At 39.7% G+C, this 26,049-nt stretch overlaps 1 protein-coding gene across 2 annotated transcripts in view; it reads left to right on the top strand.

Moving 5' to 3' along the window:
* The first annotated feature begins 327 nt into the window (after positions 1 to 327).
* The window catches only part of hip1 (huntingtin interacting protein 1), a 40,476-nt gene continuing 14,754 nt past the window's right edge, over positions 328 to 26,049 (top strand). The window contains exons 1-8 of one of the 2 annotated variants that reach the window (XM_053507123.1): positions 328 to 600; positions 21,065 to 21,128; positions 21,530 to 21,672; positions 23,779 to 23,835; positions 24,678 to 24,758; positions 24,919 to 24,995; positions 25,213 to 25,274; positions 25,822 to 25,962. In XM_053507123.1, the coding sequence (XP_053363098.1) occupies positions 481 to 600; positions 21,065 to 21,128; positions 21,530 to 21,672; positions 23,779 to 23,835; positions 24,678 to 24,758; positions 24,919 to 24,995; positions 25,213 to 25,274; positions 25,822 to 25,962 (745 nt within the window). In that variant the 5' untranslated portion in view covers positions 328 to 480. Of the gene's footprint in view, positions 601 to 11,433; positions 11,729 to 21,064; positions 21,129 to 21,529; positions 21,673 to 23,778; positions 23,836 to 24,677; positions 24,759 to 24,918; positions 24,996 to 25,212; positions 25,275 to 25,821; positions 25,963 to 26,049 lie in introns of those variants that run through there. The other variant, XM_053507124.1, reaches the window with a different exon arrangement.

Genomic DNA, 26,049 nt, shown 5'->3' with positions numbered 1-26,049 from the left:
TTTTGGAGGAAGTTGTCCAAATTATTTTAACAAAATAAACTTTCAATTACTCCCCCCTATAAATTATTATGCATTCATTTTGTTTGATTTTTGACGTAAAATATAAGCCGCATCCATCTATAATTCCCACACTGGAGCACTTGTTCTTTGAAAAATAGGGACAGCAGATCCCACGCCGACCAATCAAATACAAGAATCGGCCCTCAGTGGGTGGGACAAATCTATTTTCCTCCAATCATAGGCCGCCTTTAGAGGACTCCTCCTGCTGCTTCGTGTGCTCTCGGGTTGGCGTTGAATCCGCTCATTCCTGCGCTGTGTAGTGTTTACTCAGACTCTAGGGCTTGTTTATTTAGTACTCACACGTTCATTGGAGTGAAATGCTCAGACGTGAGACCGTGGATGGAAAGTTTGCGCTTATTCTGGTCCGGCTGCGTGTGTATTAATACCCAGTAATCTGTTAGTACTAGTTGGTGTTTGGAAATGGACCGGATGAAGAGCTCCATGCAGCAGGTCCCGAACCCGCTCCCCAAAGTGCTGAGCCGCAGAGCTGGAGGAGCCAACAGCCTGGAGGTGGAGAGGGAGAACTTTGAGCGCAGCCAGGTAATACAGAGAGAAAGTGAGAGAGAGAGAGAGAGAGAGAGAGAGAGATATGTTTGTTTTTTCCCCCCAAATATGAGCTTGATTTGTTTTTTAATTGAAAAAGCATTCATGGTTTCCATGAGAACCCGCGCAGGAAGCCCAGGACAGGAAGTGCATTAATCAAGGCGTTGATTCAAGGATGATTCTAACTGTTATTTCAGAAGCTGTCTGGCACAAATGTTCTGTTTGTGTTGCCTATTTCCAGGCATTGTTTAAGGTCACCACCAGCATCAACACACAACTCGTAAACACCACCTAAAGCCTGTAATTGCACCTTATCACACTTAAATCACTGTAAATCTATAGATGTAGATCCATCCTGACTGCTGAGTGTGGAAGCCTTGAGGATGAGGTCACCCGAACACACTCGCTGACTTCTGTCACTGTCTGTCACTCCTAGTTTGTTTGACACAGATAACCAAAAGCTTTACAAGATTTAAAGAGACATAAAAAGCTAATCTGAAAGTTAATCTATGTGTATGGTCATGTTAAGCTGCACTGTCGGTGTGCTATTGACTATCATGTCCATGTTTAAACTTGGTAATTACATTTGTCTAGGCTTTTAAATGGATCTTCCAGTAAACTGTATTTATTGGCTTTTGCAATCACATCGCCTTGGCCTTGAAACATGCAGGCTAATCAAAAGTAACAGCTGGGTGGGGGGTTAATAACAAGCAAGCAAATCAATGGTGTAATACTCGTGCCACGTTTGCTGGTAGTAATGCACTGGAGATACACTTAGACTGAGGTGTGACTCAGGGTTAGAGTACAGAGGTGAATTTCCAGCTCCAACACACGTTATTCAACCCATAAACCAACTAGCATAAAGAGTTTAAACCATACTATTCTGGCCTCAGGGGCACATAAACCAGATTTGCTTATCCCTGCTTTATCAGGTTCAACAGTAAAATCAAATCTCAGATACCTAGGGCTTATGGTTAGTGTCACACAGCCAAGAAGCAATGGAGAGGAAGTGAGGCACACAATCACGGAGCAGTGTCCTAGGAATCATCACCTTCTAAAATATGTGAGGGGCGTGACTTGTTGGGAATGGTGGCTATCATATCACAAAAACCAAACCTTGTAGTGCATTCCAGAGTGTGGGGTCAAAATAAATGCTTTCCCGTTGTGCTTCCTGCTGCTGCTGTGAAGGTTCTCCATTTTCCCCCTCCCTATCCAAAGACAGCTAGAAAGTAGGTCACGCGTTTCATAAACCATGCTGCATTGCATAGCTTTACTGGTGGGCTTGTGGTGGGATTTAAACACTGTAGCTGAATGCCTTGTTCTTCTATTTCACTTCTGTGTTTTTCCATGTCGTTTTGTATGTACATGCGTGTATGCACGCACACGTTTGTTTGTGTTTATTGAATATATATTGGCATATATTGGTATATCGAGTTATATGACAGAACTTGTTTGTGCTTCTTTTGATGCACCAACTCTAACCTACAGAAACATACTCCCTCAGGCAGTGTATAAATGGGACGGTGGCATGGATTAGTGTTGCTGGGCTCATGTGATGCATGTTACGTTTAGGGTCACTCGTTCACACTATGACAAACTACAAAGTTTCACAAATGAGTCAGGATCCTGTGCATTTACTTGAACTTGTGCTTTAGTCATTCTTTGTGAATGTGTTCAAGTATTTTTAAAGGTGCAGTATGTAGTCAGGATTTAATATCAGCAAATTTATATTTTGAGGTCTAGTGATCCAACCTCAGTAGAAATGATAACACTAGCCTTATTTATCAATCTTTAAGTAATAGACTGTATGTATATAAGAGTGACATTTTTGTCAGAGTTAAATTATTTGTTGTATTTGTCAATTTTTCCTAATTATAGAGTGTCTCGTGGTGGTAGTCGTAAATGTAAATGCTGAAAATGTAATAAAATAAGCAGTTTAAACTTGACAGTATCGTCCCAGTGCACCCTTAAAAAATAAAGTATCTACCCTTAAAGTAGATGAAGTTGATGTTTCCATTAGGATTTCTTTTCTTTTGTGTACATTTAAACACAAAGTAAATTCCAAGTTGTTTTTCCTCCAATTTGGTGGGATTTTCACAAACTCCAAATTTCTTTTCATTAGTTTTTTTCTTGTGATTGTACACAAATCCTTTTGTATTGCGCTTGATAAATGAAGCCCACTGTCAGTTATGATCTGGTCCCTCGGCTCGCCTTGCCTTCGCCTTCTGTGTGTCTACATTACTGAGACCCTGCTGTGTAGTTTTACTCAAATGAGAAGGTGTTTCCAAAGTGCTCTGTAATGACACGAGTATGCAAGGCCTCATGGGCTAGTCAGCAATCTACTTAAGGTCGAGCTTGTAAGGAAAACCTCCGGACAACAGCCCTGTGTTGTGGCTTCTAAGTATAAATGTGAGCTTCATCCAGCTGAACTTCTCAGCTCATTAATTCTTCAAGGATGCAGTATGGCTATATTTAACTGTTGTGCAAACACAAATGGTTTGTAAGTCGATCGAACTGTGTGGTGCCACCCTTCTCCTAACAGAATGTGTCTTGTGGCCTAAAATCTTATAAAATAGAGTTGGGCAAAAAGTCCCATGTAAAGCCTGCCAGGCTAATTTAGGCCACTCTATTTCAATATGAGTGCACTTATGTCTCAGTGTGGCCTTATTATTTTAGCTTATCCTTAGAGTCTATGTTCCCACGTTCCTCTTCTATCCCTGTTTAAAGTTCTTGGCCTCCAGAGCTTTTTTTTTTCTCCTGTAGGGCCAAACACTTAGGAACAAATTGTACAGAGAGTAAGATTGTTATGGCTGGATAATTATATCAAATTACTGATGCTAACATCAAAATCAAGTTCCTTCCTTCAGTCGTCCTATCTTGGGACTCATTTTAATCATACCACAGCAACCTTAGTTGCTATGCAAAAGTTATATGGACTGCACTGAAAACGCTTACGCTCTGTCATCAGATACTGTACGTAATGTAAATGCATTGCAGCTTCTGCTGTAGTCATGCCGTGTTTGTACTGTAGCTTCGCCATAATGTTCATGATCGCACTTAATGGCGCATTGCTGATGTGAAATCTACATTTTTGCATATTGCTATACACTGACCTAGCATTGTTTGCATAAATGGACATAAAATTTCAGAATTTTTGTACTGTGAATAATTTTTGATTGATTTTAGGAAATATTTAAATATTTTTAAGTTATTAGATTTTTCGCAAACATCTGTCAAACTATTGGTGTATTTAATGTTTTAACTGTCATGCACTGTAAATGAGTGCCATAATCAAAGGAGAAAGTGGCCTATGAAATATGAAAATGAAAAAAAAGGGGCATTGCAGTATACAGTATATACACCAATAGTTTTATGTGACCATGATAACCTTTAGGCCTCATGGTTAAAAAGCTCCAGTGTGCTATTTCCCTTTATCTCTCTCTAGTTTTCTCATTCTTATTTTAAGTACAGTAAAAAGCGTATGTTGTTGCCCCATCACCACACCTCATCACCTATTCAGCCATTCTTATCAACCAAAAACTATTTTCCGCTATTCGTTCTTCCACTGCTTTGGGTACTGCACTATCCATTGTTACGTGGTCTTTCTGAACCCTGCCACTATTTCCTGTGTTCCTGTAGTCATTTTCTCATTGTGCTAGATCAATAATTGTGGGAGAGAAAAAAAGAGAGAGAGAGAGAGAGAGAGAGAGAGAGAGAGAGAATAAGAATGAGGGAGCAAAAGGGAGAAAGAATGCACACAAAGTCCCGAGACAGCAAAACATGCAGGTCCTGACCTGTGGCCTCACTACATAGACAGTGGATTAAAAGATCCTATCCATGAGTGGCAGAAAACTGGGTTCATTGTCTCACCACACCCGTATGAGGCATCTCAGGCACTGTAGAATTGATAACAGTAATGTCTGTGTAATATATTCTCTCAAACATAATTTAATTGCATTGTTTTAGCAAGCGCACCTTAAAAAAACAGCAGTGAAAAAAATATTTTAGGAGATCTTTGCAGATTAGAAAAGAATAGTTGTCCGTTACTGAAGAAAATGATAATATTGTACATTAGTATACACACCCGCAGAGGAATGTCTTGCTTAAATATAAAAATGAAATAAGTGTGTGTGTGTATATATATATATATATATATATATGTATATGTATATGTATATGTATATATATATATGTATATGTATATATACTCACCTAAAGGATTATTAGAAACAACTGTTCAATTTCTCATTAATTTTCTTCGTCTTTCGGCTGTTCCCTTTCAGAGCTCGCCACAGCGAATCATCTGCCTCTATCTAACCCTATCCTCTGCATCCTCTTCTCTTACACCAGCTAACTTCATGTCCTCTCTCACTGCATCCATAAATCACCTCTTTGGTCTTCCTCTAGATCTCCTGCCTGGCAGTTCCAACCTCAGCATCCTTCTACCAATATATTCACAATCTCTCCTCTGAACATGTCCAAACCACCTCAATCTGGCCTCTCTGACTTTATCTCCAAAACATCTAACATGGGTTGGCACTCTGATGAACCTATTCTCGATCCTATCCATCCTTGTCACTCCCAAAGAGAACCTCAACATCTTCAGCTCTGCTACCTCCAACTCTGCCTCCTGTCTTTTCTTCAGTGCCACTGTCTCTAAGCCGTACAGCATTGCTGGCCTCACCACTGTCCTGTGCACCTTTCCTTTCACTCTTGCTGACTTCCTTATTCCACCACCAAGTCTCCTTCTCCACTTTTCCCTTACCTGATGATACACCAAGTACCCCTCTACCTGTCTCCCTGTTCACATTGGCTGTAGTTGTCCAGTCAACTGAAAGCACCTCCTGACCACCCATAGCCTGTCTCAACTCCTCCCTGAAGACTACACAACATTCTTCCTTTCTCAACTTCCACCACTTTGTCCTCTGATCTTCTGAAAGAAAGTATTTGCTACTGCCATTTTCATCCTCTTTGCAAAGTCCACCACTATCTGTCCTTCTACATTCCTGTCCTGAAAACCAAACCGGCCTATCACATTTTCATCACCTCTGTTCTTTTTCCCAACATGTCAATTGAAGTCTGCACCAATCACCACTCTCTCCCCTCTGGGGATGCTCTGCATCACTTTATCTAACTCACTCCAGAATGTCTCCTTCTCTTCTTACTCACATCTTACCTGTGGTGCATAACCACTAACAACATTGAACATCACACCCTCAATTTCCAGCTTCAGACTCATCACCCGATCTGATACTCTCTTCACCTCTAGAACGTTCCTTACAAACTCCTCTTTCAGGATAACTCCTACTCCATTTGTTTTCCTATCCGCACCATTGTAAAACAATTTGAACCCTGATCCTAAGCTTCTAGCCTGGCTACTTTTTCACGTGGTCTCTTGAACGCACAGTATATCCACCTTCCTTCTCTGCATCATATCAACCAACTCTCTTTCCTTCCCTGTCATAGTCCCAACATTAAAAGTCCCTACTGTGACTCCTAAACTTCTTGCCTTTCCTTTTCTCTCTCTGCTTTCGAACACGCCTTCCTCCCCTCCTTTTTCGACCAACAGTAGACCAATTTTCCCCGGCACCCTGTAGGTCAACAGCACCGGTGGCGGTTGTTACTAACCCGGGCCGCGAACGATCCGGTATGGAAATAAAATTTTTGATTCGCATCATTGATTTGGCAAACGTTTTACGAAGGATGCCCTTCCAGACACAACCCTCTGCATTTATCCAGACTTGGGATTATCTAATCAACCAATCACATGGCAGTTGCTTCAATGCATTTAGGGGTGTGTTCCTGGTCAAGACAATCTCCTGAACTCCAAACTGAATGTCAGAATGGGAAAGAAAGGTGATTTAAGCAATTTTGAGCGTGGCATCGTTGTTGGTGCCAGACGGGTCAGTCTGAGTATTTCATAGTCTGCTCAGTTACTGGGATTTTCACGCACAACCAATTTCTAGGGTTTACAAAGAACGGTGTGAAAAGGGAAAAACATCCAGTATGTGGCAGTCCTGTGGGCGAAAATGCCTTGTTGACGCTAGAGGTCAGAGGAGAATGGGCCGCCTGATTCAAGCTGATAGAAGAGAAACTTTGACTGAAATAACCACTCGTTACAACCGAGGTATGCAGCAAAGCATTTGTGAAGCCACAACATGCACAACCTTGAAGCGGATGGGCTACAACAGCAGAAGACTCCACCGGGTACCACTCATCTCCACTACAAATAAGAAAAAGAGGCTACAATTTGCATGAGCTCACCAAAATTGGACGGTTGAAGACTGGAAAAATGTTGCCTGGTCTGATGAGTCTCTATTTCTGTTGAGACATTCAAATGGTAGAGTCAGAATTTGGCGTAAACAGAATGAGAACATGGATCCATCATACCTTGTTACCACTGTGCAGGCTGGTGGTGGTGTAATGGTGTGGGGGATGTTTTCTTGGCACACTTTACATTTACATTTACATTTAGGCATTTGGCAGACGCTCTTATCCAGAGCGACTTACATTTTTATCTCATTATACATCTGAGCAGTTGAGGGTTAAGGGCCTTGCTCAAGGGCCCAACAGTGGCAACTTGGTGGTTGTGGGGTTTGAACCTGGGATCTTCCGAACCGTAGTCCAATGCCTTAACCACTGAGCTACCCCTGGCACTGAGCTACTTTAGGCCCCTTAGTGCCAATTGGGCATCGTTTAAATGCCACGGGCTACCCGAGCATTGTTTCTGACCATGTCCATCCCTTTATGACCACCATGTACCCATCGTCTGATGGCTACTTCCAGCAGGATAATGCACTGTCACAAAGCTCGAATCATTTCAAATTGGTTTCTTGAACATGACAATGAGTTCACTGTACTAAAATGGTCCCCATAGCCACCAGATCTTAACCCAATAGAGCATCTTTGGGATGTGGTGGAATGGGAGCTTCGTGCCCTGGATGTGCATCCCACAAATCTCCATCAACTGCAAGATGCTGTCCTATCAATATGGGCCAACATTTCTAAAGAATGCTTTCAGCATCTTGTTGAATCAATGCCACGTAGAATTAAAGCAGTTCTGAAGGCGAAAGGGGGTCAAACACTGTATTAGTATGGTGTTCCTAATAATCCTTTAGGTGAGTGTGTGTGTGTATATATATATATATATATATCTACCCGATTCAGGATGTACTCTGCCCTGCGCCTCAAGTTCCCCGAGATAGGCTCCAAGCTGCCCTTTACATAAAAAATGAATGGACTTTCAGGTGTAGTTTTTTTTTTTTTTTTAAAGTAGCAGATAAATAACTGTACCACCTGAAGGTGTTGTTATTGAAAAAGAAAAAGTGGTGTCATGCCATCTTTAAATAAGAGCATTTCAGAGTATAAATAAACTTTGCTTCCAGTGAATAAAATGTCCATGGTTAAGGTTTTTTTTTTGTGTGTGTGTGGTTCAGTGATATCCAGCCTTAATCACAGGGGGCTGACATGATTGAAGGGTTTCATTCCAACAAGAGACTGACTGGTGTGTAATACATTGACACAATTTGTGTCTGTATATTTACTCCTTTATATGTTCATGTCTTTATATTTGTATTTGAAGTAACATTTTGATTTTTTTTTAATTATTATACAATCCCTCTCTCTCCTTTCTCCATAAACACTAAGCATGTTTTAAATCAGATTTCCTTAAACTTTTCTACGTATATCACTCAAGGCATTAGTTCTAACTGAACGTGTTTTTGGACAGGTAGTAATATGCTTGTATGTGTCAGAGATATTTATATTCAGGACTGATGAAATGACTGCAACACTGTCGATGCAGTTACCAAGGATGTTTTTGAATGTGATCTTTCTTTCTTCTGCCAGCATTATGTTGCAGCAACAGTATTCTTATATAAACAGTAGCAAACTTAGTATTCTGATTTGTATTATTATCCCCTTACCATACATTATCTGTTGATTTTGGAGTAATGAATTTGGTTGCATCGCTCATTGTAGCTGACTTGTTTCCACTAGTTTAATGAGTTTAAGGTCATACCTTTTAAACAATGCACGAGTACGCTGGCTTGAAAACCTGCCAACCTAGCTGGCATTTCATGGATAAGACAAGACGGTCCTCTAAGCTCAAACAGGCACTAAGTTTTAAAAATACACTTTTAGACACTATATGGCTGAAGGTTTGTGGACACCACACCCATATAGGAACCTCCACAGAATTGCCACAACGTTGCACACAATTGTATAGCATGTATTCATATGATGTGGATTTTCTCTTCCTTCAAACTAAGTAGCCTCCTCCAAACTGACTTCAACCATTGAATCAACCATGCAATAAATACCATTGGGATGAACTAAAATGCTGACTGCATCCCAGGCCTGCTGACCCCACATCAGTACCTGATTTTACTGAAGCTCTTGTGGCAGAGTGAGCAATTCTCCACAACCATGCTCCAACACCTAGTACAAAGCCTTCCTAAAGGACTGGAAATCATCAAACGGCAACGTATTGTTTAGCATCAAGCACTATGATGTCACCGTGATGACATCATCACCTTGCTAAGAAGGCATTTTTAAAGAGGCTGGATTTTTGGTCAGTCTGAGGGGTGGACTGTCCCACAGACAGATACCTAGAAGTCTTAAAATACCCCTTTATGCTGTTGAGAGATGTACATTTGAGTTTAAATAAAGGATTAAAACAGTACCGAGTCACAACCTGCATGACCTGGTCCTTCTGAAAGCCACTTCTGTGCTGTTTAAAGATGTTCTCATTCTGTACTTGGTCAAATTGTTTTCCTTCAGCTGCTAAAGACAAGTAAACATATGATGTAATGAATTAATTGTTAAACCTGACTTTCTTAGGCCTTGCTTGTTTCATACAATTTTATCATAAACTGTGTCTATGCACACAACGTTATCAACGTAATCATTAGCTGCGTTTACATGGAACCTAATATTTTACTAATAATGGGAATAATAGGCCAGTCGTAATAAAGTACATCATGGAAACACCTCAGTCGGAACAGTCTGACTCGTTTTGGCCCAATCAGAATGAGAGGGGGCATGTAAACCATTGATAATACTTGCCTTGGATAAATATTAGCCATGTAAACACATGATCTTGTCAGAATAAATATATACTTTCTTTGCACGTTTGCCCCACAGGGTGGTAACATTAAGTTTTTCCATGAGGGGAAAATTTGCCTTCATTCCTGAGAAGTAAACTGTGTAAACAAGCAACTTTACTTTCATCCATCCACTAGGTTTCTTAATAAGGCGGAGGCACTGATTTGCTTACTATTACATACATAGGAAGCTTCTAAGCAATCCAAAACAAATAATTTTAAATCCATGTATGATTTTTAACAGATCAACTGGATTATCCACTGTACTAGAAATGTCAATTCATCAATTGTTTGAGTGTCAATTCATCAATTGTTTCTGACCAATCAGATTTGAGCATTCATCAACTCCTTGGTATAAACCAACACCACACTCTTGTTTTTTGCTGCTTGATCATCCTTGGGGGAAGGAAAGAAGATTTGTTTGTGCACTGTACCAGTGAGTGAGTGACAATCCAGTGAATAGCATGGCTTGTTTTGGCGAAGGCTCTTCTCTACCTCATTGTCTCTAGTGCTGTACAAACAGCATTTAATTATTATTATTCATTGCAAGAGCAGCGTCTTTTACATTTTCACATAGAGTTTATGGTGATTTTTTTTTTTAATGATTAGCTAAATAAATTGGTGTAAATTTAACTAACTCCTGGGAAGTCAAGTAGGCACAAGTCTTTTTACATTTTTATAATCAGAGCATGGGTAGCACTATGTTTCTTGGTCTTGCTGCTTCTGGGTCGCCGGTTCGATCCCAAAACCCGGGATACTGTCTGTGTGGATTTTTTTTAAATTTTTTTTTACGTTCGCCTGTGTCTGTGTAGGTTTCCTTTTGGATCTCCAGTTTCTAACACGCCGGTGGCTGGATTGCATACGCAAGGAGTAATATGTGGGTGTGTGTTCATGGTGCCCTGTGATGAACTGGTGTATCATTTTGTGTGAGGTCTTGCTCAGAGTTCGCATGATAGTCTCCAGCTGTGTATGGGATACAGTTAAAGAAATGAATAATCTAAATGCTAAAATAAAACAATAATTTCCACATTCCTCTTCAAGGTCTTTTCAGACATTAGGTATCTAGTAAACACTTTTTTCAGTTGCACTAATTTTTTGTTTATGGATGTTTTAAGAAATTTTGAATTCCCTTACTAATTAGATCACTCAGATTTAAACATTAAATTCGTACATACTCGGAGCTGTAAACTTAAAAAATTCTTTTGACTGTGTAAAGCTGCTTTGCGGCAATGAAAATTGCTAAAAGCGCTATACAAATAGAATTGAATTGAATTGAATTGAATTGAATCGGAGGTTACAATCAGTCGGTTGGTAGTAAATTCTCGGTTGGCTAAAATCTTAACGTGATCATGTTAAAGACACGGCTAAGGCGGATAGCAGCCACACGAGGGCAGCGTTCACTGACACTGACGTAAACAATCGTTTGCAAAAGTTTAAGACATTGAGGCGACGGTGTAATGTTTTTATCGGCGTCGTGAAGAATATTAGTTGTTTATTTGCGTGTGTTTCCGAGAGCTGTAGATAATGCACGCGCGGTATCGGATGTAGTGTATAATAAAGAGAATAACTGTAGTTCGTATAATTGTAGGGCTGATATCATTTAGCCTGCTCAGTCACTCGGTTTTTTGTTTTTTTCTCTCTCTTCTGGTGCATGCAGGCTCCTGGGCTCGGGGGCTGACACCGTGGGGCTGTAGGATAAATGTCGCCTCTGTGGGTTCTCTTTTCTGCAGTCGGTTCTTTGTACCGGAAATGTGGAGGGAGGTGATATTGTAGCGAACCGGGGCACATGTTGAGTTAACGGAGCCTTCCGCCTCTTTCCTCTCCTCCTCTAGCCTCCATTCCCTTCTCCTCTTTTCCTCTGTCGTTTCCTTCCTACCCTCCCATAGTGTTTCTCTCTCTCTCTCTCTCTCTCTCCCTCCCGTTAGCTGGTAGACTCAGACTTGTAACTGCTCTGCTTCCACAACGCGCCCCTATCTCTCTATCTCTCTCTTATCCCTTCAACTATGGACTTGAGTAAAATGGTAAGTTCTCGCCTCGTATTTCCTCGGGATCTTGGTGTTTCATGGGGAGAGGGATGTTGTTTCATTTGGTTGTTACATTGTAGCAAACAAGTATGTTTAGCTTTTGTGCCTGTAGTTTAACCGCTGCTGGCGCGCGCGCCGTTGTTTTTTTTAAAACCTCAGTCGGGTTGTTGCTACATTGTTACGTGTGTGTGTATGTTTGTGACTCTGTGTTTGCGTGTGTGTTTGCGTGCGTGAGCGTTTGGGTCGGCATTTCTCATCAGAGCGTGTTTTAAAGAGCAATAGCCAGCAGGCTAAACGTGGGCCGGCGTTATAAATGCTATATGGACGTGTGTGAAGCATGTGTGAGTGTGTTTGTGACTCTGTATATGTGTGTGTGTGTGTGTGTCTGTGTGTGTATAGTGGTGTTTGTAGTGCAGCCTTAATAACGAGCGGGGTTTTTGTTAAGAGGTCTGAGCTGCCTACTAATGAAACTTCCTAACTGGCTTCCTTTATACTCCTTTACACAACACTGCTTGTCTCCGGGCTTGGATTAGTCTGTGCCCTGTGAATGATCAATTACAAACCTCAAGCAGTTCTATTGCTATTAGACAAACATGCAAGAAGTAAATAGAGACCCATTAGTTTGTGATAAAATGTATTCACCGAAATGTGTTATAGGAGAGATCAGACCCATCTTAAAGCATGCATAGAAGTGAAAATTTGCAAAGAAATGTCTGATTTTTAAAGAGGTTGGCTTGTTGGTCAGTCTAAGGAGTGGACTGTCCCACTGACAGATACCTCAAGTACCCCTTTCTACTGTTGAGAGACTCGGATTTCAGTTGAAATAAAGGGGTAACGCCGTAATCGAGTCGTTCATGACCTGGTCGACCTGGGCCTTCTGAAAGCCACTTCTGTGCTGTTCGAATATCTGTTTAGAAGATGCTCTCATTCTGTACCTGGTCGAGTTGTTTCTCTTAAAGCTGATATAGAAAGTAAAAAAAAATAAAAAAATTTATCGCTAAACCTGACTTGTTTAAAAATGTAACATGCATACATTATAAAACTATTTGTCTGTGCGTGCTACGTTATGATCATTAGTGCATTTATACTGACCCTAATCGGGATGAGAGAGGGCCTCTAAACCATTTATAAATTTATTTTAGCTTTTACTCTTGATCAGGATACCCTGTGAGACCGCACTACTCTCTCAGACCTGTCCTTACTTTCATCCTCTGGCTCTGCTGCCGAGGGAGAGGCACTGATTTGCTCACTACTTAACACATATTAAAGCTTCTAACCAGTCATACCCAGGTCTAAGTTCTTGTAATCAGTCATAATGCAGAAGGGTGGATTTATCAGAAAAGATCGGAAGCCTAATCTAACCTCAGAATTGGAGAAAAATCCTACTACTTCTGTTATATTTCTGGCTGTTTAAATGCATCACAGTGCGCAGAACCATTTTAAGCACGTCAAAGAAGCTATATTCTGATTTAAATGCTTTGATCATCTAAACGCGCTTCTTATGAGGTCAGCGTCCATGTAAACCATTAAATCAGAATATTAGTCTGACTGAAGAAATGGTGTTCATGTAAATGTAACTAGTGTCGTCTTTTAGCTTGGGGATTTCTCCAGAATAAAAACAAAAAAGTGTAAGCACATTTGTTATTAAAAACAAAACTTCTCAACAGTTTGTTTTATGATGTAATATATTCAGGCCCTTTAAAACAGAATATGTAGGTAGTGAAAATATTTCTCCCTAACACCACTTGTTTGCGATTTAAGGTCAGTTTATTGACATGAATTAGCTTTAACACTGAACACATTTTGTGTTCTTCATTTAAATAATTCACTATCAAGTTTTGCTAAACAACTATTTTCTTTAAATGAGGCACATGTACTTTCCACGCATACCTCTGACTCTAACTCAGTTTGACTACAGGCAACTTGTCTGAATAATACAATGTTAGCACAATCTTAGCCTATTTTAAATACAGAGTATTTTAAATACATTGACTTGGGCGACTTCAGTATTTCACCAAACTACTAGCTAAACTTTGAACAAGCTTAAATCTGCTGGGTTAGAAGAATTTACCAATATTCAAAGTGTGTGGTGAAATAACACTGTGAATTTTTGATGCTTGATGATGCAAAAAACAGCGGACAGAACTAGTTCCTCTTTCTATATGATCTTTTGCTGCACAGCATTGGAAACAAACCCTAGTTTGACTAGGTGGTCCCTGGTTCGATCCTGAGCCCCATTTGCTCCATTTGCCTGTGTTAGAAAAAACATACGTGTGAGTGGATTTAGCTGAATGTAAATTGAGCAAATATATGTGGTTTATGCAGTGGATCATTTATAACCTGAACAGAATAGATCGGTTTCTAAAGATAAGTGAGTAATTTGGTTGTTGACTGACAATACAGCAGCAAACCCTGTGAGCTAGGTCATGTTTTTTCTGAACAAAGGATCGCTTCGGCTCGGCTCCATGGCCTTACTGTGACTTCCGTTCGCTGTCATCTCATCGCTTATATGTTGCCTGGCTTTTAAAGGTATTCCTGCCATGCACTATTTCACAGTGGTATGAAAACATTCATACGTTCCACAACTGACTGACCTGAGCTCAAGAAGTGATCAGATTTACTTGGGGATTTTTGGATATAATTCTAGTGCTACTCTGGGGTTTTGGAATTGTCCCCGTTTTTTTTTTCTCCTAATTTTCTGAGAAATTCTATAACAAAATACCAATGGTGGTAATATTATTTGAATTGATATTTTGGTGACTTGCAGTTTGCCTCTGGCGCAATAGAAAAAACTTGAGGGCTCTGACTCATTGTGTTGTATTATGTCATGTTATAACTTTAAGATGATAATTGGTATGCTCTAGGAATATGGGTTCATAGAAGAAACATAAAAACTTCCTCACTTCTCTTAATTACTGCTCAGATGTGAGTATTATCATGGTAATAATGTGTAATAATGCTATTATAAACATATTTAGAAGAGACTAATCCTATCCACCTAGGCCTTTGCTGAGGATAATTTAAGGTAAATCATATAGTAGTCAATACAATTGCTAGAGCAATTACGCTATTATTCTTCAGTTTAAAAAAAAAAACTCTCTTTCTTTAATACAGGTATTCCAAACCAAACAGTTTTAATGTTCACTGTCTTTAATTTCCCATCGAAATGATCGTAATGGTAAGCTCTCTGCCAGAGAATACATCGTCATCTACTGTCATTGAGCAATCACCCTTTGCCTTGTCTTGTGGAAATGCATTGCTACTTGATACTGGAAGTTCTGGTCCAGTTGATCTCTTGGTTATAAATGTGTTATCAGTAGCTATGTTTACAGTCCACAGACAACGATTCTTCAATCAGATTGAGATTATTCCTATTAGAGATTCCATCTACGGTTTACTTGGAATCTATTGTGTAATCTGATAAGATGTGTTTAAATGCTTAAAGCATTTCATCAAAATAAGTGTGTTCTCCTCACTGTGAAGTGTTTCATATGCTGTGGAAATAACAGAAGAAGGATTTTTCTCAGTCTTTGAGGTTAGGTTAGGCTTCCTGTCTTTTCTGATAAATACCACCTGTTATGTTTTTTATTGGTTAAAAGAATTAAGCCTCGTGTGTGATCGGTTAGATGCTTTATTATGTACAAGGTGAGCCAATTGGTGCTCCTTTCTCATCCAGTGGACGAAAGTAAAGACAGAGTTTAGAGCTTACTGATCAGGACTGGAATTAAAAATTTCCTCCTGTAATCATGCACATGAATATATTTATTTGCCAAAAGAGGAACCATCAGATCAATTGTTAACATGCCTAATATTTATCTATTGAATGATTTATAAAAGGTTTACACCACTCCTCTCATTCTGGTTTAAAATTCATTCCAATCTGGCCAGATCGATTTAAACAGTCCTCTTAGAGGTGTTTACATCATGCAGTATTATTATAATTAAGAAATTAATTCCACTGTTGGTGGAGTATTAAGGTTCCGTGTAAACGCACCCAATGATTTGTAAGTCAGAACACGTTTTGCTCTTTGTTCTCCTTGTATTTCGGAAGAGAGTCTGCTCAAAAGCAGATTTTTGAACCAGATTTCTAAATCATCAACATTCAAGCCAATAAGTAAAAGGCGTCTCCTTGTGCTTGTCAATTATTTTCCTGACCTTCTCCCACCAGAATTGCTTTTATACAGATAGAACTGGACTGTACTATACTTGTTAGTCATGCTCATTCAATTAGAATTCATCTAAGGCGGCACACATCAATCAAATAAGACCTCTAAAATATAAGCTGGCTCTGCAATGGTGGTTCTGTCCGGCCTCCATGCCACACAAGCCTTAATGGAATGTTTGCTATTTGTTGCCACATCTCGACTGCTTTCAAAATGCTTTCCGAACCAACTTTGGAAAACTTGTTGCTTTTAGATGAACCTATCAGGGGAATCTGTGGGGATGTGGATTGAATAATCGGAAATTGAAACTAACCCTAAACATGACATGCAAACATCTTAGTAGAGTTTTTCATTCTTTAAAAGCTTATCCAGCCAATGAGCAAATGAGCTGGTCTTAAAAATAACCCCACACTCCTGTGTGCGGAGAGACGCTTTTGCTTTGCAAGCTCATAAAACTGACCCACATGGTTCATTATTCCATTACAGGACCATTATCCTGTTCTGGTCCCTTTGACTTTCTCCCCAAGGCCATATAACGTGTACACACGTCTGCCGACAAGTCCTCAGATGTCTGTTGTCTGTTTGTTCAAACCACACTGTGAGTGCTGTCTATTTTTCCTCTGTGGTTAATACATGCAAACGTTTGATGGTGGCCTCTGATGGTCCTATGGTCTTTGAGCCCTGAGTTTGGTGTTCTAGATGTTTCCGGTTGATACGAACTTACTAGCAGTGATGCAAGTTAGAGCATTTGACGTAACCTGTCTGGTAAATTGCCTGTCTTGTTTCTACTTCTGAAACATCACAGTGTCGACTAGGTGTCCTTTGCGAGTCAATGCTGCAAGTTTTAAAAAGCGTGATTAAGTGGTCCGGAGCAGCTTAGGAACACAAAAGTTGTCTTTCAGTCAAGTGACCTTTTCAGGCAGGGTGGAGCAGTAGCAGGAGAGAGTACTGTCTAAAATAAACTCTAAAAGAGGCTAATAGCTGACTGGCAGTTCTACATTGCAGCTCACTAAAGTGTGTGTGTGTGTGTTTAGACATACTGAATAGTGTTATTTAATAGTGCTGGGTTTTGTGTTAGCTGAAAACTGGTCTCCAGATTTGACGTTCCTAAATGAGGGGAGCTTCAGGAAGTGCAGGGCTATTTTTAGTTTATTTTTTATTTTTATTTTTTTTACGTCATACACAAAACTTGAAGTCTCAGACAGCCACCTCACTCATTACTCATTATCTGCACCATGTCTGTGTTTGTTCAGGAATGAATGCGGGAGCTGAAGAGGAAATTGTTTGGTTTGGCTCAGAAAACAGAGGTGTTTTTTAGCCAACAGGAAATGGGCAGGAGTGGGAGTGCTGAGATATAAAGCTCAAATTGATCCATTACATTTTCTGACACTAAACAATTTAATGTATTATCTCAGGAGACACGTTTAGCTAGATGCCCACATTAATAAAAAATTTATGATACTTAAAAAAAAAAAAAACCACCCAACATATTACATTTAATGATGATACATTAAAAAAACGAACCATTGCTAGGAAGAGCTATTGCATTATCATGTGTGTGCAGCAGTTGTGTACCGCTCCTAAAGATGAAGTCACATCTTTCAGACTTCCTGATTACTTCCTCATTTCAGGACTGCTTACGGTTTCCTGAACCGTTTTTTTTTGTTCAGTTACTTCGCAGTACAAATATGATGAAGGCACTAGATAGTTCAAAATCTCCTACAGTAGATAAAATTTTTCTCTTTTTGGCAGCAATTGGATTTAAAAATGAAAGACGTAGTACCTGTTGTCAAAGTAAATGTGCAACAGGAAATAAAAACTGTTAGCGTAGGACACCCAGAAAAGAAACGAGATACCATCATGACCTTAGTGGGATAACCACAAGAGGAAAACCACAGATGTACCCTTGAGAACCGATAGCATATAGTTAGCTAAAAATACTATATAAACAACACATAGCTCAACTGCTAGATGTGTGTACGGCTCTTAGTAGGGGTGTAATGATGCATCATGACATGACCTATCGTAGCGTGATGATAAGCAATGTGGAAATGTGTGATAACAGGATGCATGTCATGCGGTTACACTGTTTGACGGTTCTAATCTGTGCATTCTATAAAGCTAAAATGATGTATGGATATTATGCTGGTCACCTGATTACATTCCTTCATACAGAGAGAGATCTTTCGGAGAGATCTGCAGTTGTGAAGCCTGATAGCTCAAGATTGTTATGAGCACCATGCCTTATGTTTTATATGGTCCATGGTAAAAAACCTGTAAAGATGTATTTTCAGTAGCATGCAAACAACATTTAAAGGCCTTGGAAACCGGCCAGATTAGCCGACTTTGGAGCTTTACTTATTCATGCTATGAAGCTTATTATGTTGCACTCGATCAGTTTTCAAATTCAGGGGGAAGATGTTTAGTGTTCTTGGCTGGGTAAATCAGTCACCTTATCCAAATTTCACTGAATAGCATTTGGACCTGATCTGGAAACTAAACATGGCAGAACACTGACAGGAGATATTAGAAGCATCTGGTGATGCACAGCAGTGATGTATGTGAGTTTCCGGATTTCTGACCTGGTTATCAGTAGAGTTGTAGGACTTAATCAGTTACACAATTTAATGTAGCTTTTGTTGGTCTAATCAATGAATTGACTTGATACAAATCAGACAGTAAACATTGGTTTCATTGAATCAAAACTTATTTGAAAATCGCAATGCCAAAAGATTTTATCGATAGTCTATATTATAGTCACAGCTCTACAGCTGATAATTCACTTCTTTTTTGTTTGCAGTGGCATCTGTTATTTCACATTTCATAAGGTCTGGACATGGACTTTTTTGAACATGAATTCATAAATAAGATTCACATAAAATAAATAATCATATGCTTAGAGTAACCAGTACAAGTTCTATTTTGTTATTCAATTTACCATCATTAAGCATAGAGTACAAAAGTTAAGGATAGTAGGAAATGTAGTAAAAATGTGAGGTATGCGAGAGTGGACTCGTCTAAAAGTGCTGGGAGTTGAAGCTGACATTCTTCCCTTGGTTTATTTTTAAATCCGGTCGGAAATGAAATTTCTTTATTTTCTCTTTGTTAATTCCTTAATACAGTATAAGTAATGTATTTTTTTTCGAGTGTCGTTTCCTCAATATAAATTGTGGTGCACACATTAAAATTAAGTTGCTTAATGCTACTATTCTTTGTCCTTGACATGTATAATTATCAACCATGTCAGTTAGGATTACATTTTATATCAAAATGGTGCAGATGTGCAGAATAGCTATTTTAACTTGTACAGCTTTTAATATCGGTCTCCTTTTCAGACATGTGGGTCATCCAAGGACGGATATCCACGAGTGCTTAGTGTCTGCGTTCATTGCCACTGATTTGATTCATAGTGTGCTTTGGCTTTTTCATATAAGAGGCTTTGTTTCTAAACACAGATGTTTGTAGATCACTCACAGATGCTTTCCTTTTGCTCCTTCCAGCGTCGTAGCCATTAAGGATTTAATTGGCTGCTACGACAGGAGGGGAAATGCTCCACAAAGCTAGCCGTAGCATACCATGCTGTAATCATTGGTAGCAGTTAGAATCATTTGCACAGTAATTGGCACTGGAGGGATGAACCGTAAGGTGTTTGTGAAAAATTAGATGGGACAACATTGTTGGAGATGCAGAAGAATCCAAATCCGTTCCACTCATTATCCCTCCACCCATGGCAGTCCCTGTTCCCTTCCAGATAAATTTGCCTTATCTGGAAATATATATTGCCTTTGCCTCAGATACTATTTTAAGCGCCTGGGCGTATGAGGCAGATGCAGATAATGGGTCCTGGATACTAACAAGATTTTTAAGCTGTTCCGGCTTTTTTTTTTTTAGGCTTTTCTGGTAATTTAATGACTTAATCATCCTTCATAGGGCATTCATCCTCCTCCACCCTTTACAGATGACTTGCATTTTTGAAGAGTGTATAAATTTGTTTTGGTCTGACTAGAACATAACTAGGGTCTGTTTTTAGAGCCAGTATAAATCAAAGAAGCTGTAGAGACCAGGTGAGTCCATGGCAGAGCACTGGAGCTGCGAGCACACCAGCTTGAATATGCAGGATCTGTTTGTTCTGGAGTGTGAGCCAACACGCCATTTTCATCATCCCTCCCATCCTCTCTCGTCCGCCCTGATTCCCAGAGCCCAGCTGTGACTTAATGAGACACTTATCCCTCAAATCCATCTTGCCCAGACAAAGCCTGGCCTTGTCACCTTTACCAGAGGAGTCTGGCAGCGTGAGCTGAGGGAGAGGATCGGAAAACAGAGCAGAGTCTCTTAGTTTAGTGAAAATCCTTAGCATCCTGCCTCTGTCAACATAGCTAAGTAAGGAAGGAAATAAACATTAATAAAATTAAAAGCAAAACTATTACAGTTCTGTTATTAATACTTTAGTTCTAAAAACAAATCTCCAGCACTTCTTGATTTAAATGCATTACACGCGTCCACATGCTCATTATGTATCAGCGTCTTCCTTCAATAGAATTTGCTTGCCTCTGAGTGGTTAACTTTGTTTCGCGTACAGCTTTGCTCGTTCATTTCTCCTTAGTGAGGCACTGGATGTGGTAAAGAGCGAGGTGACTCCCACACTCACAGTGTGGTCATAGTTTCGTATCCAAAAGTAACACCATAAAACAGAAGCGAAAGTTTTTTTAAAGGTCTATGATGGTTAATATGAAACAATCGTTTTGATAGGATTAAAGTAAAGGGTGTATGTCCTAAAGATTAAACCTACGACGTTTAGCAGCAGAAGGAGGAATGAGAATGTGTAAGGGGTAACAGATGGCTGATGGCTCTGTAGTTGCCCCTCTGTAGCTTGTTGACCTGCAACCTCAGTGTCCTCTTCTTCCTTAGACCAAGATGAAACATATTGTATTACTAAGCTGTACAACTGTTTTTAGGAAGCGCAAGTATTTGAGACATTGCTACCAGTCATGCATTGTTCAGACACTCTGCCTAATTTGTATTTGAGACACTGCTACCAGTGCACTGTTTACCTTGTTAGTTTAATTAGTTATATCTCCAGTGCACAAACAGCAATGTTATTTGTTATCTTCTTAGTGTTTTCTCATTCATTAGTGTGAAATTAACGTTCTGTTTCTGTCTTTTTCTACAGGCTGTGAGCATCAACAAGGCGATTAACACACAGGAGGTCGCCGTCAAAGAAAAGCATGCCAGAAATATCCTTTTAATTAGTATTCCTACCAGCTAGTTAACCAGAAGTGAATCCAAGCCAGGGACACAACTAGTCCCTTCCTTAAAGGTTAACTTGCTGGTTAGTGTTCACAAATGATGATGATGATGATTATTCGCCATGATGACGAACTAAAGTCTAACTTTAAAATATTAGTTAGAATATTTTATAGTTCTACTTATTATAGTTAAGTAATCTTATTGCCTAGTGTCAGTCACTTAGCACATGCGTTCCCTAGAATACCAACTAACCCAATTTCACCTCTTTAGAGCTTTGTTTATTTGAGTCAGATTTAGGCATGGTCCTGCCAGGGCTCACGAGAACACACTAAGGTGAGGGTGAGGTCTTGATGTCCTACTTTTGTTGCTGTTCTTAACTGTTTTCCACCCTGCATCCTGGGCACCCATCACGAGAAGGGTGCTCAAACTTTCTGGGCTGCCATCAACCGCCTTCCCATCTCCAGCAACGCAGTGCTCTGCTGGAAATTCTGCCACGTCTTCCACAAACTTCTAAGAGATGGCCACCCAAATGTGAGTAGTGTTGTAATGTACCTGTGCGAGTATTTACCCATCCCTGGTCATGCTCAGATCATAGTGTATGAGTTTTGCACAGAATATGAGAATGTCACTGTTTTGAAAAACACAAAATCCATGCATGCACAGAGGAAGCTGCAGTATATTTGTATATTTGTTTCAAGGGTGTACAAGACTCACTTCGTCTGACTTAAAAATTAATCCAACTTACAAACATGCCCTCGGAACTGAAGTCGGGGACCTGCTGTGGTTGCATAATACTGGGTCATCTAGCTCTATCCTCATTCCCAATGCCTGCCCAAACTCTAAACTCTGCAGCACTCTGCCACGGTATATTATGACCTCGCCAAGCTCCACAAAACCTTTTGATTTTCAGTCTTAGAGTGTACACTCTGAGTGCAATGTGATTACATTCACGTGATTGGATGTTGCCATCCCGCCATGCTGATGATCTAGCTGTGTCTAGCTTTTAATTTTGAAACTTGCGGTATTTAAGTAATGATTACCGTAATTTTAATATTGATCTTAATAATAAAAACACAATGTCCTTATCAAAAAATGTCACTTTACATAAACCAAGTGTGGATGCGGAACATAAGAACCAATAAATTACACCCCAGAGGTAGAGTGATTTTCCACCTTTGGGTTTTGCATTTACTTTTGTTTTGCATTTTACTATGTAAGAATAGGTCTGGCATCTTTCTACTGCATTGACATTTTTGGTGCGTTCTAATATAACATTTGAAACCTATTAAAAGCACATAGCAGATAAAGCAATATTAAGCACTGTACCTCAGGTTAGATTTATTGAACAGACGAATATAACCATTTCCACCTGGATCTGCCAGCTGGATCAGACTTAGCATGGAGTTTGTACAAATAGTTTTTTTTTGTCTCTGATGGGAACATTGGGACATGAAACAATTTGCCAGCATTTATTGATTTAAATGGGGTTTTTTTTTTCATGGAGACCAAGGTAGGGAAAAGACTGAATTGGGGAAAAAAGGCGGCGGTCAGACTGAAATCAGAATGTTGCTGTAAAGTGGATTAAGGCCAAGCAGTGACATCAGTTGCAAATAATCTATAAAAACAGAGCACAAATGTGATAAAATATAATTCAAATAGAAATTGCAATGGAAGATGGAACTTCCCAATCTAGTATTTACCAATGCTTGCACGTCTTGTGTACAAAAAAATATTTTTTTTTGTTCTGTCTAAAATATCAAATTAAGTGGTTTACCAGTTTAATTTTTTTCTTCTTATTGATCAAGATTTGTTCAAGATTCTTTTATCTATCCTAAGAGTTGGTTGCTTGTTGGTTTCTCTGTGCCTTCAAAAAAAAAAAAAAAATCATCTTCTGTGTAATTTGTTATACAAAGGGTCTGTTCCACTGGCAAGTTCACAAAAGATTTTCCAAAGGGCCCAGTAAGGGTTTAAATTGGGAACTCAACTACCCAGTGGATCTCACAGGCTACATTCACATTATCAGCCTGAAGTGACACTTATTTATTTTCCCATATCAGATCTAAGTTACTTTCATGCATGGCCCTAGATAAGATGTACAGTATGTCCGATGCATGGTCATGTGACTTTAGTGAGTATGGTCGGTGCTGAATTCATGCAGCTTTTTGCCTCTGCACATGCTGACGTACGTTGATGTCATCATTCAGCACTGGCCGTAGGTATTTCATAGCAGTCCTAGCAATTTCTACTAAACAGCTAAAGCGAGGTGTCCGTCTTTTTCATTTTTCTAGACCTCAACAGATGATTAACTGCTTGCTGTCTTTCAGGGCAAAATCCCAAGCATATTCTTGCATATTATATGTTTTAACCCAGATGACCGAAGCAAAGACTTATTAATATGCGTGTGCATGCCATTTCAGAAGACCACATTAGAGTCAGATAAAAGTCACTTTTAATTATACATGCAAACCGTCATTGACATGCAAATCTCTTATTATGGGGAAAAAAAAACTAGCAAGTTGAGTAATGTGGATCGTAAGGTAAACGTAGCTGTAGGCACATAAGGTGTATCGTAAAGTGATTGTGTGAAAGAGGTTTGGTCTAACCCTATATTTGTTTGTGTGTTTGTTTATTTATTAGGTCATTAAAGACTCGGTGCGGAACAAGGGAGACCTAAATGACATGAGCCGGATGTGGGTAAGTGCCTAATCACAGTATGACTTGACTTTGAATTTTTCTTTGTCATTTTGAATCATATTAAATGCAAGCAGACTTGTACAAATGTCTGGAATTTGCATTACGCTGATCATTTCTAGATTTTATTAATTTTTTGTTTTATTATTTTGGCACTTACTAGTCACAGAAGTTAGATTTGTGTGTGTTGGATTTGGCTTCAGCAGAGCTGGGTAGAGTTTGTGTGTGTGTGTGTGTGTGTGTGTGTGTGTGTGAGTGTGTGAGTGTGTGAGTGAGACATGGCATTCCCTGTCAGTGTTGTTTGTGGGTCGTTTAGCAGCTGATGACTGACGTCTCGGTGACTAAGCTGTGTGAATGTGTCAGCTTTCCCCTCCTCGGCACCAAACAAAAGTTTTAATTAGCAAATGACGACATCATCCATTTCACTTCAGCACAATGTTCCACTACCTTCTTCTTACTGACAGCCATGATCATCAACCCTAATACTGATCCTAGCTTTGCCCAGCCTGTTGTGTTTCATTTTTTTTTCTCTGTAGCTCTGCTGTGTCTTATTACAGTTAGGAAGTATTAGTGGCAAATTTGCTTAGCTAGCCTGCAGGAAGGATAGGGAGGAAGGAACATGCTTAACACTCATTTTTAAATGGGGACACTTATAGTCGCCTTCCTAGTTTTTGCCGGCTATTTGCTGATGGTGTGATTAATGTTTCGAGTCAGGAATAATGTTTCCTGTGAACTGCATCCTTTATTATATTCCATCCAGAGGAAGTTGCTATCTGTTGAGCTGTTGTTCTTCTCAAATCCACTTAATTATTTTTCTTCTTCTCTCTGGTCTTTGCATGTCACAGAGCCACCTGAGTGAAGGTTATGGGAAGCTTTGTAGCATCTACCTCAAACTACTCATCACCAAAATGGAGTTTCACATCAAAGTGAGTGACACAGGTCTAATTGTTTTCCACATTTGTTCAAGATAAAAAAGATGTAGTAGTGTTTCAAAACGCGATGGCCTGCTGGGTGATCTATAATGAAGTAATGTTTTGTGCTGTATAACCGAATACCTACACGCACTATTCCCATCCACTACTCTAGAATCCTCGTTTCCCTGGCAACCTTCAGATGTCAAACAGGCAGCTCGAAGAGGCAGGCGAAAACGACGTCAATAACTTGTGAGTTTTGTTGCGTATACTGAATGTAACAATGGTGCTATTTATTTGTTTATTTTAGTTTATTTATTAGTTTTTGACCTGTCGAGTTCTCGCTTCTTAGCTTCAGGATATGGAAACTGAAAAGCTCAGCCTTTTGTAAAGCTGCTTTTCTCACTCAGAGAGGGAGTCAGATTATGACATTCCTTTCAACATGTCCTTTCTTCTTTTTGAATTATAGCTTCCAGTTGACGGTGGAGATGTTTGACTACCTGGAGTGTGAGCTGAATCTGTTCCTTGCTGGTGAGTTACACAGTTCAGACTCCGTCTAATTGATGCAAAGAGGTCAAACGTATAGAGCTTGTGTGTGTATGTTGGGTAGTATCTGGATTTGGGGCTGCTGATTGTGTGTACTGTTTGACGAGAGGGTTGAGGTATGCCTGCTTTGGCCCTGATGCAGTGGTGTGTGCATGCGCGTGTGTGTCTAATTCCAGGGACAGGAAGCCACACCTCCTGTTCAGCAAGCAAATGGCGTCTCGTAGGACCTGAATCAGAGGGAGGGAGTCAGTAAGGAAAAGGGAAAGATGAAAGGGAAAGATACAGGGGAGAGCGAGAGAGGGAGAGCGAGAGAGACATGGTGATGAATATAAATAGTGTAATATGGTTGAAGAACTGGAGCAGTTATGGACATGAAATGTCTCCAAAGATATCTGAAATAAATAACCATGTATATACTTTTATTTATTCACATTTCTATAAACATTGCTGTTTTAAGTATGCTTAAATGAGACTTATTTCCCTTGCAAACATTGCATTATGTCTGTGTGTGTGTGTTGTGCGTCTGTATCAGTGTTCAGCTCGTTGGATATGTCGCGGTCAGTGTCGGTGACGGCGGCGGGTCAGTGTCGCCTCGCTCCTCTGATCCAAGTCATTCTGGATAGCAGTCATCTGTACGACTACACAGTCAAGCTACTCTTCAAGCTCCATTCTTGTAAGTGAGAACTTCTGATTGTTAATTAATCTAATGCTAATTAATCACTAGATAATTCCTAGATAAAACTAACCTTAACCACGGTTT

The sequence above is a fragment of the Clarias gariepinus genome, chromosome 11 (genome assembly GCF_024256425.1).
Source record: "Clarias gariepinus isolate MV-2021 ecotype Netherlands chromosome 11, CGAR_prim_01v2, whole genome shotgun sequence".
Classification (NCBI taxonomy): domain Eukaryota; kingdom Metazoa; phylum Chordata; class Actinopteri; order Siluriformes; family Clariidae; genus Clarias; species Clarias gariepinus.
This window is presented reverse-complemented; position numbering and strand designations above follow the sequence as displayed.